The sequence below is a fragment of the Erythrolamprus reginae genome, chromosome 2, assembly GCF_031021105.1.
Source record: "Erythrolamprus reginae isolate rEryReg1 chromosome 2, rEryReg1.hap1, whole genome shotgun sequence".
In the NCBI taxonomy this organism is placed as follows: Eukaryota; Metazoa; Chordata; class Lepidosauria; order Squamata; family Dipsadidae; genus Erythrolamprus; species Erythrolamprus reginae.
The window spans coordinates 235,324,585-235,341,040 of NC_091951.1; the positions used below are offsets into that span (position 1 = coordinate 235,324,585).

Sequence of the window (16,456 nt, forward strand, 5' to 3'; positions counted from 1 at the left end):
TGCCGGAGCAGAAGCATTTTCACTTCTACCAAATAAGATATAAGGAACGGGTGTTGAAAACCGGTCCTAGGTGTTCCAGAACCAAGAGAGATTTGAGAATAAACAAATGCATGGAGTTCTAATCCTTTCCAATATAGAAAACCATGCATATGTTGGTTTCGGAACTACCCCACCCAACCTCACCCCACCTTCAGAAGATAATGTTGAAAAATCCTGATATTAAAATTATTAAAAATCCTTTGGGTGCATAGAATTAAGAATTACAGTATTATAAAACAGCTGTTCATTCCATTCCATTTTTTCTTTGGGGGTGCATAGCAAAATATCTGGGGATAATCTATTCTTGCATTTAATTTATTTCAAAAACACTCACTGGCCCAAAAGTCATCCAGTCAAATAGAACATGGTTGAATGAGAAATGTGTTATTTCATAGTTTTAAAATAATAGCAATAGCATTTAGATGTATATACCACTTCACAGTGCTTTACAGCCCTCTCTAAGCAGTTTACAGAGAATAAGCATAAGCATAACAATCTGGGTCCTCATTTTCCTGACCTTGGAAGGATGGAAGGCTGAGTCAACCTTGAGTTTACTGAGATTCGATCTGCCAAACTGCTGCTAGCAGCTGGTGATCAGCAGAAGTAGCTTGCAGTGCTGCACTCTAACCACTGCACCACTGAGGCTCTTAACTAAGTCTGTTAATCTTAGAGATACAGAATGACATTTTTACTAAGATAATATAGTAATATGCAAACATTGATAGAATAGATTTGATTTGATTTGATTTGATTTGGAAGGATGGATGGATAGATGGGTAGGTAGGTAGGGTAAATAGATGATAGGTAGGTAGGTAGATAGGTAGGTGATAGATAGATAGATAGATAGATAGATGATTGATAGATAGATAGATAGATAGATAGATAGATAGATAGATAGATAGATCAGAAGCATTGTTTTCTTAAATCTTTATCAAAACTATTAGTCTTTATCAAAACTAGACTATTTTAAACTATGTATTTTTAAATATTAAATTAAAGAAACCTTGATAAGTAAGTTCCAGCTTCACTTCTTTGAATCATGATTTAGTATTAGGAATTTGGAAATTGCTTAACTACAATTCCCAGAAGTCCCAGCATTAGGTATACTGGTTAGAGCTCTTGGGAGTTGAATTCAGCAACATCTGAAAATCCCAGGTTGTCTGTTTTCTGCATTTAATGGAGTGTGGACTGTTTCACTAGCAGATTGAATGTTCCATGTCAAAGGTTTTTTTTCTTACCAGAAGCAGATAATTCAATTCTCTAAAATTGCATAATGGTGCAGATCGGGTGCTTCTGGGATTCTTGCTTTGTACATCTGTAATCATGTTCATCCTTCATTCAGAGTTTTGAAGAGTCTGGTTTTTTTTCAGACCCTGAAATTTTCTTGCACAAGAAGCACCATTAAATTCCAAAAAAGAGCAACAGCACCACATCCTGGACATCTGCAGCTTTTTTCCCCTTAAATTATCTTTGTGTATCCTGACACATCTCTACAATTACCTCTGGAGAAAGGACAATGGAAAAGATATATAGTAGTAATTTATGCACCACTCAATCTTTACAGGGCTCCAGATTGTTCTTCACGAATCGTTAAGCATTGTATTTCCATGCTAGCAAATGAAATGTAACATTAAGGCACTTTAATTTATTTTAAAGTAGTGATATTAGGGCAAAGAATAAAACTGACAACCACCCACATAAGGGAACTATTTTTATTATCTCCATTCCATGAAAGACTCACAAGGCTAAAAAGGGCAATTTTCAAATGTATCAATTTAATTCCAAATAGAGATACAGTACAGGTAGTCCTCAGTTTGCGGCCACAGTTGAGCCCAAAATTTCTGTTGTTAAGTGAGATGTTTGTTAAGTGAGTTTTGCCTCATTTTACGACCTTTCTTGCCTTGGTTAAGTGAATCGCTGCAATTGATAAATTAGAACCCGGTTGTTAAGTGAACCTGTCTTCCCCATCGGTTTTGCTTGAGAGAAGGTCGCAAAGGTCTTTGGAGAGGGGTGGCATATAAATCCAATAAATAAATAAATGGTGATCACATGACTATTGAGCTGGTGCAGAAGTTGAGGGAATAATTATTGGCTCGCCACACTGTCAGTAGAAGGCCGGATGGCTATGGGAATCTGGGAGGGGTGATTTTCATGAAGAAGCAGTTGCAGCCACAAAGCATTCTTTTGAGAGGTTCAAGGTCATCCTTTTGTCCACCAACTGGGCAGATGCAGGAGGAGGAATTGCCACGCTGGCACAACCTGAGTTGGCAACGTGACAAGTTTGGGAGTGGGGGATAAGGGATGTAAACTTTCAACTGAGTGGGAAACTTTGTTTTTTTGTTTTTAAAAAAATAGTTTTTATTAAGTTTCTTCTTAAAAAAAATACATATATCAAAAGAAAATAAGACAATACAATACAAAAACACAAAAACAACAACAAACAATTCAAAATAATGTGTAAACTTATACTTTAAGAGGAGGAAAAATAAACCATTCTCTATTACAATTATCAATATCTATACAATGAAATTTATATAAAATATTTTCATTTTCTGGCTTGAATATTCGGTGTCCTTTTACTTGTCTTGGTTATTGTTATCTTATCTATAAATCAACTATTTTCCTACCGCCTTATGTTTAATCTGTATTTAATGTTTAATGAGTGGGAACCGTTGGAAGCGTCAGATTTGGGTTTCCCACTGAAGGTGCCAGGATGGCTCTGGCAATAAATTGGAATTTTGAGGAATACTTTGACTTGGACTCTGATTTAAGTTTGGATGCTATCTGGAACCCTGACATTGTCCTTGGGACACAGCAACAGTCATAAATATGAACCAGTTATCAAGCATCTGAATTTTGATCACATGATCACATTAGAACTATCTACTGCGGACCTCACCCCTTCCCTAAGAGGTCTGTAAGGGGGCATGCACAAGCGCACCAGCGGGCCTACTGGGCCTACTGACTGGGCCTACTGTCCCAGTCCTACCATCCCCATTTATTTGTACTCATTTCATGTGTTCATGGTCACGTTTATACCTGTTATCTCATACATGTTTGACAAACAAAATAAAAAATAATAATAAATGACATGATCTGTGTGGATCTGATCACAGTTAGATTTTTTTCTTTCTGTATTAGTTAGACTTCTATGACTGGCGGAGCAACTGTAGCTCCTTTAAATGTTAAATGTTGTTTGTGTTGTTTGTCTAAAGAAAAATCAATATTTTTTTTAAAATAATAAATGACTGCAGAGGTTGTAATTTTGAAAAATGATCATAACTCACTTTTTTCAGTGCCTCTGTAACTTTGAATGGTCATTAATGAACTGTTGTAAGTCGAGGACTACCTGTAATTCTAAAATGCTATACCTGTACATATCTCTGTTTCTTATAGCTCCTGCTATTGTTGTGCCACCGAAAAGGATTCACAATGTAACCGGAGCCCAGGTCTATCTTTCCTGTGAGGTGAAAGCAGTTCCAACACCAATCATCACTTGGAAGAAAGTAGGTTAAGGGTCCTTCTAAATGCCAGTTGGCTGAATCGGGCAGCTACATCGATGCCACGCATACTTCTGATTCAAAAGCAATATCTTTCTTGTAGGAGTATTGTTGTGATCAATATTCCGTGGATCCTGGATCTTCTAGAATCCAAAAAGAAGATCCATTTACAGGATACAGAGAAGGGTGGGTTCATCCCAGTTTGGACCAGATTGCCCAAACTGTTAGCAACCTGCTGGTGAACTAATGTTGGCATCACGGATCTGGTTCTGTTGGTGCCATCTGTGCGCACAGCCACATGATGCCTTTTCATCTCAGCTGTGGGCAGAATGTGGGGTTCGCAAGGGGGAAAAGACCGCAGCCCAGACTGCTTTGGTGCGACTCGACTCTCCTTTTTTCCCCTGCTGCTGCTGCTGCGCGCTCCTCGCTTTTTTCCTCTTTCCTTCTTTCTGGCCTCGGGAGGTGGCTGCATGAGGCTGGAGGAGAGCCGTCCAAGGCTAGGAAAGAGGAAAAAAGCAAGGTGTGCGCAGCAGGAGGGGGGGGGGGAAAGAGAGCCGAGCCAAGACTGGTAATCCAGGAAGTGACTGCCACCAGTCAGCTGGAGCTGCGCACGCAGCTTCATTTCTGCCAGCGCAACTGCGTTCCACCCTGTCCTGCCTGCTGCCCACCCCTGATGGGCCTCCAACTGTTCATCATACATTAGATGGTTAAGCCTATAGAATATCCCAGGTAAAGGGAGTCTTGAGTAATGGTATAGAAAAAGGAATATGACAGCTATAACAAATAAAGTGTCTTAGGGTATTGCAATGTAAGTTTATGATGGGGCATAATATTAACCAAAACAAGAAAATAACTAAGCTCAGAGAGCACGAAGGACCTTTCATTTCAACCCTGAGCTGAAAAATACTGTCCGTTAAACAAAGCCTTGATATTTTTTAAAATAAAAATTGTTGCACATAAATGTTTAAATAAAACATATGCATAATTTTAAGCCAGTGAATCTCTTTCACATATGCTGTCTTGGTTAAATCCCACAGGTCACGGAGTCCCCAAAAGGAGTTAGGCTCTTAGAAGAATTGCCTGGAGACAGAGTTAACATGGCAGTCCAGGTCCGAGGTGGTCCTTCTAAGCATGAGAGCACCGGTTGGGTTTTGGTAAGTATGTTAGAAGGGGCAATTTGTAATGGGGCCGCTACTGGGACATGGGACGATTTTTATGTGTAGGACCTCGTTTCTTTGGTGAACTGTCCATCAGGATTGTACATCATCAGTGAGTGTGATTAAACCCAGCAATTATGTGTAGGACCTCATTTCTTTGGTGGACGGTCCATCAGGATTGTACGTCATCAGTGAATGTGATCAAACCCAGCAATTTGTGGTATAAAAGCCAAATTTGTTTATTTGTCAAATTTATTCACCCACCTATCTCACCTCTAGGCAGTTTAGGACAAAAAAATGAAGAAATGAAAAGTGTAAACATAACAGTTAGAGAGTAAAGTAACAATAGAATAAGCCATATAAAAAAAGCAAGGATGGAGCAATATGAGAATAAAAGGTGGGTGGATGTGGAAGCAGGGAGTGACAGCAGGGAAAGTGGGGTTTGCTATCAATATAGTATCCCCTCCAATATCGTTTCTTCTCTTTATTTCATTTTCTTCATTGCCTTTCTTTTCTTTCATGGAAGCATCATCCCACTTATTCCTATCATCATGATCCTACCCTTTTCAAAAAACATTCGGGAGATAAGGTTGTTCCTGCCAGAGACTGATTTCATTGCAACTAGACAAGCTTTGAAATTCAGCCAAAGACTGTCTATAATCCTGGAGGAAAGACAGAAAAGTACACACACACACACACACACACACCAGGAAGGGGAGGGGGGATTGTCCTCTGAGAGCCACAGTGGGTGTAACTTGCAAATGAACAATGCTAAATTTTCCAGGTTTTGTATGATTGGGATTTTATAGATGCCATCTTAGAAGTGTGTAAAACAATAGAACTGGGAATAATTGATTCAATTGCAAGGTTTCAGGAACATTAAGGCATAAAATGGATGCTTAGCTCTAGGCATAACCTAAAAGACCCATTTTGCCTTTTGAAGTTTTTTTCTTAACTCTCATCAAATTATTTTAAAAATGAGCTGAAAGAATTAGAAAATTCAGTGCCCTTTGTTGGATCTCGAAATGTCCTGGGCCTGCTAAAAGGACACTAGAAGTACTTTTGGAAACTATCGCTTCTGTATTTATGGGTGGAATAGGATCTGCATCATTGTTTGGTTGATTGGTTGATTGGTTGATTGGTTGATTGATTGATTTGTATGCCGCCCCTCTCCGTAGACTTATTCATTCTATTTGTTATGCTGACTTAAAAGATATCATTGGGAAGATCGAGAGGTCTTTGGGCTTTGTAGCCAACATGCAATTCTCTTTCAAGTACTTTTTCACTGACAGTAAGATTATCCATCCTTACACTCCTTTGCTGGTGGAGAATACACTCTTGAGATATGCACAAAGCAATGTGATGAACTCATTGTTTTCTACTTGGAAATCTGAACTTGAGCAACCCAGAAGACTTAAATATATTATGTATGAAGTAGAATTTCCTTCTGTATTTTCTTCTTCAACCGAGTATTATTATTATTATTATTATTATTATTATTATTATTATTATTATTATTATTATTATGTCAATACAACACAGCCAACGAGATCACTATGCTGGATTTCGTATTTCATCACCAGTCGGGCGCTTCCTAAGCACCTAGGACTGCGTGATGTAGCGGCGAATTATGTTTGCCGATCCCAGTAAAGCAGCTTTTTGCAATTGACAGATGGAGATTTTGTCAATTCCGAAGGTTTTCAAATGTCCGCTGAGATCTTTTGGCACTGCGCCCAGCGTGCCAAGTACCACATTATTATTATTATTATTATTATTATTATTATTATTATTATTATTATTATTAATTGAATTTCAGTGCCAAGCACATGTTCCTACTAATACACTTTATTTCAAACTGCATTTCCCCCCCCCCATTTTTCCCATAGAAATTACAGGTGGTAAATTTAATTATATATATATATATTTAAACCACAAAAAGAATGGTGATATATCATGATACAAATTGGCATAACACAATATGGTCAGATATAACATTTTATTGATAAGAATTTACTTGAAGATATGGTAGTATTAGAATTTCAATACCATTTGCGGTAATGCAAAATATCATTAACAGCTAGGTGGAGGTGGGGGAGAGAATCTAATCAAGCAAAAAACTTGGCATATATATTCAAATTACAATACAGAACCTCCATTACCACATCACTGAGTTCAGTGATGTGCATTTGGGAGCAACCTTATGTCGTAGACATGTTGCTTCCCATGGTTGCTTCTCTCTCTTTTAGACATCATACTATGTCCTCTACTCCAGTGTTTCCCAACCTTGGCAACTTGAAGATATTTGGACTTCAACTCCCAGAATTTCCCAGCCAGCGAATGCTGGCTGGGGAATTCTGGGAGTTGAAGTCCAAATATCTTCAAGTTGCCAAGGTTGGGAAACACTGCTCTACTCAATGAAGAACAATGTCAAAGTCTGCCATTTCGTTTCCTTCTTTTTTCAGGAACTATTGTGAATAATTATATTGTTGAATGGGAACCAGAATCTGTAACCTTCCTCCAACAAATGTTTTAAAGGATCCCAGAGTTGAAGAATTTTAAAAGGCAGGTAGAAAGAGGCAAGCTGTCCATGGCCTTTTGTAAATCCCACAAACTGCTGGAACCAATCATGGCTTTGAACACCAGTCAAGCTTCTTCTTCTATGTAGGCCAAGTTATTTCAATTTCACACAAAGAAGATTCACTCTCTCTTATCCAGGTCTGGAACCCAGACATATAAGTGTTTCTTTAAAAAATGGGGAGGAATTTAGCTACAAAATTGCCACCACCACCATCCCACCTGTGCAAGAACACATATTTGCAAAACCACAGTTTCACTTGGACATCAACCTAAAAACTGGGACAGAAACCTTGGAAAATAGATCTTGAAAGTTATAGAGAAAATTTAGCCTGGACAACTACTGCTTATTCTCCTTTTCCTCCCTCTTTTCAATTCTAAATTTCAGAAACATTACAATTAACACTTCTTTTTAAAAAGAAGTGTTAATTGTAATATTATAGAAAACTAAGTAACAACATAGCAATAAATCAATAAATTGCTATTTATAATAAAATTGTATAATTTAGAAGAGATACCTAATAGATTACCATACATTCACTGTAAACACGAACTCTTTATATTTTCAGGCCTTTACGGGCAATTGACAACACCCAGCTGCCAACGTCTTCAGACTGATCCAAAAAATCAAAATGACAATACAATGATGACATCAAAGCCCCGACTAATTTTTTATATGTGATGCACATTAAAGATAAAGGTGCAGTTTTGTTTGCTGCATTGGGATCAACATACCCTGTGGGCATCTCTGGGTCAGACCAGTTTTAAATGGAAGATCATACATAAAGCCTGATCTTTTTGCAAAAGCAGCTAGGAAGAACCATTCCTTTTTGGCAAGCGATCCACCATTGATCTTAATACAGGAAGCCTTTACTTTTAATGATTGCAGCTGATTTTACTGGATTTTATACATGGAATAGTTACTACTAATTATATAGGAGCTGTCTATCTTGAAATAATTATGGAGATTCTCAATCATCCAGGTCATGGTTGTACCAAAAGTACATTTTTTCAAGAGGAAACTGGACTTTCTGATTTTTCTTTGAAGCTGTTTTGCTTCTCATCCAAGAAGCTTTTTCAGCTCAAGAAGTTTCTTGGCTGAGAAGCAAAACGTCATCAAAGAAAAACCAGAAAGTCCACTTGCCTCTTGAAAAAGCACTTTTGGGATAGTAGACATGGTTGTTTTTTCCCAATTGATTGCCAGGAAATTATCTGGCCTGATCAAAATAGTATTTATACCTGGCCTACAAGGAGAGGACTTACTGTTTCACAAGAATTATTGTACTTAAATAGCAAAGGAACTGCTTTACCCAAACACTCACTAAATCAGGGGTCTCCAACCTTGGCAACTTTAAAACTTGTGGGCTTCAACTCCCAGAATTCCTCAGCCGGCTGAGGAATTCTGGGAGTTGAAGTCCACAAGTTTTAAAGTTGCCAAAGTTGGAGACACCTGCACTGTCAGGAAGCTGGTGCTGTCAGGAAGAGGTTTTTCAGTCCCTGATTATATTGAAAATGATATAAAAAAAGGTTTACCAAGATATGCAAAGACAATCACACTGCAATTATTGGAGAAAGAAGAAAGACCGACCCCCAGAGAACATATGTTTTGTGTGCTTGTTTCCCCCCCCTAGATTAATCCACTGACAAAAGATGACGAGGGTGTTTACCAGTGTCATGCCACAAATATGATGGGAGAAACGAAGGCAGAGGGGACTATTAAAGTCCTACACCAAAATAAAAATAAGAAGGATCACTTCCCAGCATCAGAAGACATGAAGTAGCAAGGTAACCTTGACCCCTTTAGTTTTCGGTGTTGGTAGAAATGCCTTTTTAAATGAATATAAATGCCTGCCTTTTTTTTCATAAGACAAGGATGGTATAATAAAATGAACAAAAAAGAGGAAAGAGGCTTACAAGTCTGTTTCAATCGAAAGGCAAATAGATCTTAATTTCCATGGGACACTTATAAGCCATATGGTTGCAATTTCCACATCATTGTTCCGGGGAACTCAAAAGAAAGTTAAGTTAGTATCATTGCCTAGTGCTGTTAAGCAGAATCAATATACATTTCACTATAGACAAAGTCAAGGCATTGTTAAGAACTATGAAAATGCTGCTGGAAATCGCTGCTATATGGCCATCCCTTCAATTCTAATCTTTGAAAGTACGGAAGCGTGGCAGAAATGAGACCTTTTGCAGCAGTGATTTATCTTGGGGTAATTTGGGGTTGTTATCCTCAACTTCATAATATGCATGAAGGATTTCAGTGGAGAAGTACCTATAAAGGCAGATAGATTGACTCGCTCTCTCAAAAAAGGATGGAGAGAAAACTATGACAGACTTATTGGAACAATGAAATGCTTGATGCTCAACACCAGATAGTAGTGAGAACAGGACAGGGGACTGTTTCTCCTATTATGATATGTGAAAGACAGGAGCATCCCCTTCTTTATTATTGCAGTATAACTGTGCCTTTAATCTATTTACTGCACAGAAACATGCTAATATAGGCCAAAATAACAGCTTGTGAGCCAATTGCAACTTTTTTCTCATTGTATTTGTAGTTCCTTATATGGAGACCCTACTGTATATCAGGGTTGGCAACTTTAAGACTTATGGACTTCAACTCCCAGAATTCCCCAGTCAGCATGGTTGGCTAGGTAATTCTGGAAATTGATGTCCACAGTTAGTTTGGACACCCATACAATATAGCAGTGATGGCGAACCTATGGCACAGGTGCCACGCGGAGCCATATCTGCTGGCACACGAGTTGTTGCCCTAGCTCAGCTCCAAGGTGCATGTGTTAGGGGGCTAGCTGATTTTTGGCTCACACAGAGGCTCTGGGAGGGCGTTGGGAAACAGGCTGTTTTCAGCCTCCAGAGGGCCTCCAGGGGGTGGGGGGAGGTGTTTACACCCTCCCCAGGTATTGAATTATGGGTGTAGACATTTGCACATGTGCAATAGCGTGCATGCTGCTCTTTTCCTGCATCCGAGGAAAAAAAAGTTTGCCATCACTGCTCTATAGTATTAATGATACTATTCTACATTTTCCCAAGAACTAGGCCATGTGTTTGGGAACTACAGCAGTTGATGTACATTTTCTGGCATACGACTGCCAGATCATTCAGCAAACAATCCACATTCATTTATGTACACATTGTGCAAATAGTTTTGGCTGTAAAAGCTGCTACACAAAGCAAGATCAGTGAATGCCTGCCAAAGTTGAAATCTAACACTTTTTTTCCTCTTCAGAGAACCAGAACAGATGGGAATGTGGTGGAATAGGAGAAAGTGCATTTTAGGGTCTGATAAAAATAGGAGCTAAAAGAAAAAGAAGATATACAGTACTTTGGACACAGAAAGAAAATTGGTGGGTTATATAAGGAGTGTGTGTAGACAAAGAACAATTAAAAATGAGACAATAAACTGAATTATAACCAATTATTTATCTGTAATTAAAGGGTAATTCAGCCCTCTGAATCTAAACAGAAGCCTCCACATTAATTCTCTGTAAAACTGCATATAAATATTATTTGTGGTTGCCACAAGTTATATTTTTTTCTCTCCTTCCCTCATATCTCTAGAAGACATCCTCCAGTTGGATCAGAACTGAACACAATCTAAAAACCAATGGATTAGTGAATGCTTTCTTACTTTCTGAAGACTAGAAGACGCTGTCTCAATCTTTTTTTGAGTAATGGTAATATTTGTAACCCCCTTTTTTAGTGTTTGATGAATATTGAATATGTAGTTAGTATGGAACAAAGACATAATAAAAGCATGGGTTTTTTTAAAAAAATGTTTTTATTGGCACGCTTAAGTACATCTAGGAAATACTGCAACTTACTATAGCAACAAATTAACTGGTAAAACATTACTGCATTCAGGTCCATTTAAAATTGAAACATTGGAGAAAATATCCATTTGGAGCCCTCCCTTTACTAAGCAATCGATTCTCCATCATTTTTGTCAATAAAACTAAATGGACAACTAAATGAGAACTATCAAAAATAATATTGTATTTTAATGCATTAGTTTAACCACTTGAATGAAATTTGCTAGATTTATACTCATCTTTCTTGCAAGACCCTTATGTTGGACCTTCCCTTCATTACATAACCATCACAACAACCCTGTAAGGTAGATTGAGCAAAGAGCTGTTTGGAAGTCATCAATTGAGTTTTTATGGTTTGGATGTTAGCCCAAGAGTTCAGTCAATACACTGGCAATCAACTTGAGCATTACATGTTCGGAACTAGATTCAGAATAGGACTCCTGTCCTATTGAACCTAGAACATGTGTCAATAAAACACACCCACACACATTCCTCCAGAATGCTATAGGGCTCGCGTCTGGGTGCTGAACTAGAAGACTCCAAAGTCTTTCAACTCCGTTATACATCTTTAAAAGTACTGTATACTCAATTTGAGAATACTGTATATTGTTTCATCTTTATCATCTTTGTTGCTTGTCTTATAGAATAATGGCTTTAATCCAGCAATATTCTCTGCCCAAGGTAAAATATTAAGACAAGTTTTGAAATATAATAGAAAATATGGAAACTCCCATTTAAAACTGCAGCTTTTGCATTCTTATACCCATTTAGTAGAAGACAAACTCCTGTTATTCTATTTTCTCATTTTACTTTTATATTTTGATTAAGTAGGTATATTTCAAAACTTCAGCTACCTAATTTTTATTTTCCAAAAATAGTCATCAGATTTTGATGGAACCTAGAAGTATTCTTTTTTCTTTTATTTTCTTTGTTTTTTTTGGGGGGGGGGGGCTCTTTCCCAAAAATTTGCATCTGACTTTTCAAATGACAAGAAAATCATGAAATTACAAATGAGATCCCTATTTAAAAATGACCACGCCACTTTTCTTAGGAAAACGATTGCTACTTAGCCATTGACATCTGGTGGCTGCTTTCATTTGTGGAAATGCTCACATGATATATTCACATTATTTCATTTTGAATTGTCATTAACCAATTACAGAAATCAAATCACTAAGAAAAATCGAAGTAGCAAAAGAAAACAGCCTCACATACATAACCCAGACTGCTTTTTGAATGGAATGAAATGAAAGCTCTTGTCAATCGCTCATTTTTGGAAGATATGCAAAGATATGAAAGAGCATCTCTTTTTAGTACATGGTATCTGGATACTAAGGTCTGCTATCTTCCAGTTAGATTAACTGGATGACCTAGCTTCCATTAATTTAACACTTAAAAAGCAAAAAGAAAACTTCTAAAGCTACACCTAATTTCTTCATTGCTCTCAAGAGAGACAGTATCAATAGATCGACTATGATCTTGGTTCATTTCAAATCAATATTTTAGGGAGCAGGCACATCAATGTAGGCACAATTCCTGTCTTTTAGTATGGAGGTCATGCCTAAACTAATACCGATCTCCCCGTTTAGCAGCAGTGATTGTATAAGTCATCATTGTATGGTAGTCTTCCTTTCTTTGCTCTCTGACTGGACAACCAACTTCATTAGATGAGCCCACATTTATATCATAACCAATTTGTTCTTTCTACTCAATGCTTGATTGCTTAACAAAACTCAATATCATCACAAATAAGACATACAGGAAGTATATGTCTTTGCTTTTGGCTCAATTTAGTATTACCTGTTTTTCATCTTTTGAAAAGCTCCAAGCACAGTGCTGTGTGGGGTTCCCCCCCACTCTCATCTTGAAGTGTCAGAACGTAACAAAAAGGGTGCAGCATGAAAAAACAAGGTTAATCTGGCAGGAAATATTGCAGAACACTATCATTAGAACGTATACTCAATTTATTTTAATCTTTCAGGATATATCCATAAGGTTTCACATGGGACTGTATAGTGACAACAATATCACCATTAACACTTCAGATATAATTATATTTCAATGCATATTTAGCAGATTTCCGAAATGAGGCCTGATAATAAGCTCTGAATAAGAACAAGATTGCACCAACAGGAAGGCAAGAACAAAAGTCTGGCACATGGAATGAAAAGTGACCAAAAACATTTTACTTTTTCAACTGCTCTACAATCTTCATGTGGAAATGTTCAGGATCCATCTGTTAGGATATGGAGTCACTTGTCTATAGTCCATTCTTAGAAAAGCATTCAAAGTCCAGTTTGGTCTTCCATGCAGGCAATCCTCGAAGCTCTTACTATCATATGCTGTTCAGCTTCTTTATAACAAATGGAGCTATGGAAAGAAACACAAGTAATGGTCTCAACAAACAAAATGAGGCATTTAGATCACAACTCCTGATTTAAGTTTAGCTGAATGGGGAGGAAAGAGATTGCACACTGACAATGAATGCCCTATATAAGTGAAACTACAGGATGGTAACTTTTTTAGTCTTTTTTTTTTTTTTGCTTAATTTCTTCCCCACAGCGATGAGCCACAATGCTCTGTAGTAGTGCACTAATCAATATGATCTTGAAAATGCAGATTTAAGAAAACAAATTTGAGTTTTCCAGTTCTTGAGTACCTGTATTGTTCTGAAGACTGAAGATGTACGATATATTCAATGCCTAACTTTAAAGTTATATAATACAGATCTACAAATTGTGAAATACAGTGGTACCTCATGATACGAACCCCTCGCCATATGAACAACCCAAGATACGAACCTGGGGTTCAGAATTTTTTTGCCTCTTCTTACGAACATTTTCCTTCTTACGAACCCGCCGCCCGGCTGTCGCTTTTTGAAACAGCCGGGGGGCTTCTCAGCATCCTCCTGAACCCGAACGCCAAACCCGAACTTCCGGGTTCGGCGTTTGGGAGGCCGCGGAGAAGCCCCCGGGCTGTTTCAAAAGACGACAGCCGGGCGGCGGGACTTCTCGGCGGCCTCCCGAATGCCGAACCCGGAAGTTCGGCAAAAGTTCAGGTTCGGGAGGCCGCTGAGAAGCCCCGCCGCCCGGCTGTCACCTTTTGAAACAGCCGGGGGGCTTCCCAGCGGCCTCCTGAACCCGAACGCCAAACCTGAACTTCCGGGTTCAGCGTTCGGGAGGCCACCGAGAAGCCCCCCGGCTGTTTCAAAAGACGACAGCCGGGCGGCGGCATTTTTTGCGGAGGGGGTTTTGTTGCACAGATTAATTCATTTTACATTGTTTCCTATGGGGAACAATGTTTCGACTTACGAACTTTTCGCCTTATGAACCTCCGCGGGGAACCAATTAGGTTCGTAAGACGAGGTATTACTGTAATGGAGAGATATTTTTAAAAATACAAAACAGAAGAGTATTATTTCTCAAGTGCCAGGTGATAAAAAAGCCCGTTGAAATATTTTTTCCCCCTCTACTGTACTTTCTGGGTATCTACTATTGGAACTCAGGGGGCCAAGTGGCAATGTTCAAACAATTGCCTACAGTCCAAGAAATACCGCCTTACAGAATAATGTTCTTGTATCTCAGCTGCAAAAATGAAAACATCTGTTCAATTACAGTTGTCTTTATTATTTGTTTGCTGGCATCTAATGACTCTGCATTTGAGCCTGGATTGATACCTCTACTACTGAAGATCGGAATGGAGAAGTGCTGTGGGCTGCCTCCAAAAATTTAATGGTAGTACCAGGTTTTTCTGATTTTTTTTTAAAGAAATTACATGTTTTTTAATCATAACTTAAAATTTAAAATTCTACCTTGGGTTGCTATTTCCCCAGAGTTTGATTTAAGATGAACAGCCACATACTATACTAACTTTACTTACTTAAAAACAAGTTAGCATTTATTATCTGCTGATGCCTAGAGGTGGAGCTCTTGCCTCACAACCAGGAGGTTGTGAGTTCGATCTTAGGTAGAGGCAGATGTTAGGGTCTCCTGCTTTGGCAGGGGGTTGGACTAGATGACCTGCAAGGTCCAACTCAGTTAATCTGTTAAATAGAGCCTCTGTGGACCAGTGGTTATAGTGTAATACTGCAAGCTACTTCTGCTGATCACCGGCTGCCAGCAGTTTGGCAGATCGAATCTCAATAGGCTCAATCAAGGTTGACTCAGCCTTCTGTCCTTCCTAGGTCAATAAAATGACCCAGATTGTTGGTGGCAATATGCTGACTCTCTGTAAACCTTTAGAGAGGGCTGTAAAGCACTGTGAAGCAGTATATATACTGCTCAAAAAAATAAAGGGAACACTCAAATAACACATCCTAGATCTGAATGAATGAAATATTCTCATTGCTCAACAGCATGTGAAATTGACTGTCCATCACTGTTGCTTCCTAAGTGGACAGTTTGATTTCACAGAAGTTTTATATACTTGGAGTTATATTCTGTTGTTTAAGTGTTCCCTTTATTTTATTTTTTTGAGCAGTGTATCTAATTCTAAATGTCATTTGCCTATTGCTAAACCTGTTAAATCCCTTGCGTGTAAATCTCATCGCAATAAATTTAAATAAATAATAATCTCTTCAACTCCAACCGACAAACAGCACCCGCCTTTCTCATTTTCCCCGGGGGGAAAAACCCTCCCTAGTGCTGAATCGAGGCATGCCTTGGCCAAAGGTTGACCTCCCATGTGCTGGAGTTGCCTTGAATCCCAATTCCTTTCGGGATCTACTTCAATCCCCTTAGCCGCTACTCCGCCCCAATGGTATGAAATGCTACAGCCACTCCTTTTATCCCCCGAATTTTATCCCCCCCCCCCCCAATGTTAAAGGTCACTAAGGTTCCAAATCCAGGCTTTGCAACAGAAGATTCCCAGCACGTGGCCGCCGCCCCCAGATGCGCCCGCGGGAGGCACTCACTGATACGCAGCACGGCTACGTAGATGAGGAAGTTGCGGATCGAACCGAGGACATCCTCGCGCATTTTACGCTTCACCTCCTCCGGGTCCAGCTTGGGCCCCAGACCCTCAGGGCGGAACATGGTCGCTCAGCTGCCGTCGGCGCCCAACAGCAGCTTCTGAAAATCTACCCAGGGGCTCTCTCGAAATAACCCCGCCCTCCCTTACGGATGGCATTGAGGGACAAATTTCTGGGTACGGTCCGTGTTCAAGAGGGAGACTATATAATACAGTACAAGTACTGTATAGCGTTTCTCCTTGTACACTTCCGGTACAGAACGCTTTTCGGTTCCTGAGTTCCGGAGCCGAAGGAAGGTTCTGATCCTAAGCGTGATACGAAGTGACACAAAGTCTCTTAGGGCTGGGTGGAAAATAGCAATTGGGTTTTCTTTGCTTTTCT

The 16,456-nt window shown here is 39.0% G+C and overlaps 2 protein-coding genes across 2 annotated transcripts in view; one reads left to right on the plus strand and one right to left on the minus strand.

The window, feature by feature from the left end:
• IGFBPL1 (insulin like growth factor binding protein like 1) overlaps positions 1-11,070 on the plus strand; it is a 46,432-nt gene extending 35,362 nt beyond the window's left edge. Inside the window, exons 2-5 of the mRNA XM_070742250.1 lie at positions 3,436-3,545; positions 4,577-4,693; positions 8,902-9,055; positions 10,856-11,070. Of these exons, the coding sequence (XP_070598351.1) occupies positions 3,436-3,545; positions 4,577-4,693; positions 8,902-9,051 (377 nt within the window). The 3' untranslated portion in view covers positions 9,052-9,055; positions 10,856-11,070. The remainder of the gene's footprint in view (positions 1-3,435; positions 3,546-4,576; positions 4,694-8,901; positions 9,056-10,855) is intronic.
• Positions 11,057-16,205, minus strand: TOMM5 (translocase of outer mitochondrial membrane 5). Its single transcript, XM_070742251.1, has 2 exons — positions 16,019-16,205; positions 11,057-13,476 (listed from the first exon to the last, which is right to left on the minus strand). Exons 1-2 carry the CDS (start codon positions 16,137-16,139, stop codon positions 13,442-13,444), a joined length of 156 nt encoding a protein of 51 aa, XP_070598352.1. The 5' UTR covers positions 16,140-16,205; the 3' UTR covers positions 11,057-13,441.
• Between the last annotated feature and the right edge of the window lie 251 nt (positions 16,206-16,456).

Excerpts from the sequence above, each read along its gene's own strand:
- TOMM5 (XM_070742251.1), bottom strand. The coding sequence starts at position 16,139 with ATGTTCCGCCCTGAGGGTCTGGGGCCCAAGCTGGACCCGGAGGAGGTG. Across the intron at positions 13,477-16,018 it reads CGTAGCCGTGCTGCGTATCA|CTCCATTTGTTATAAAGAAG; the intron begins GTGAGTGCCTCC and ends TTCTTTCCATAG.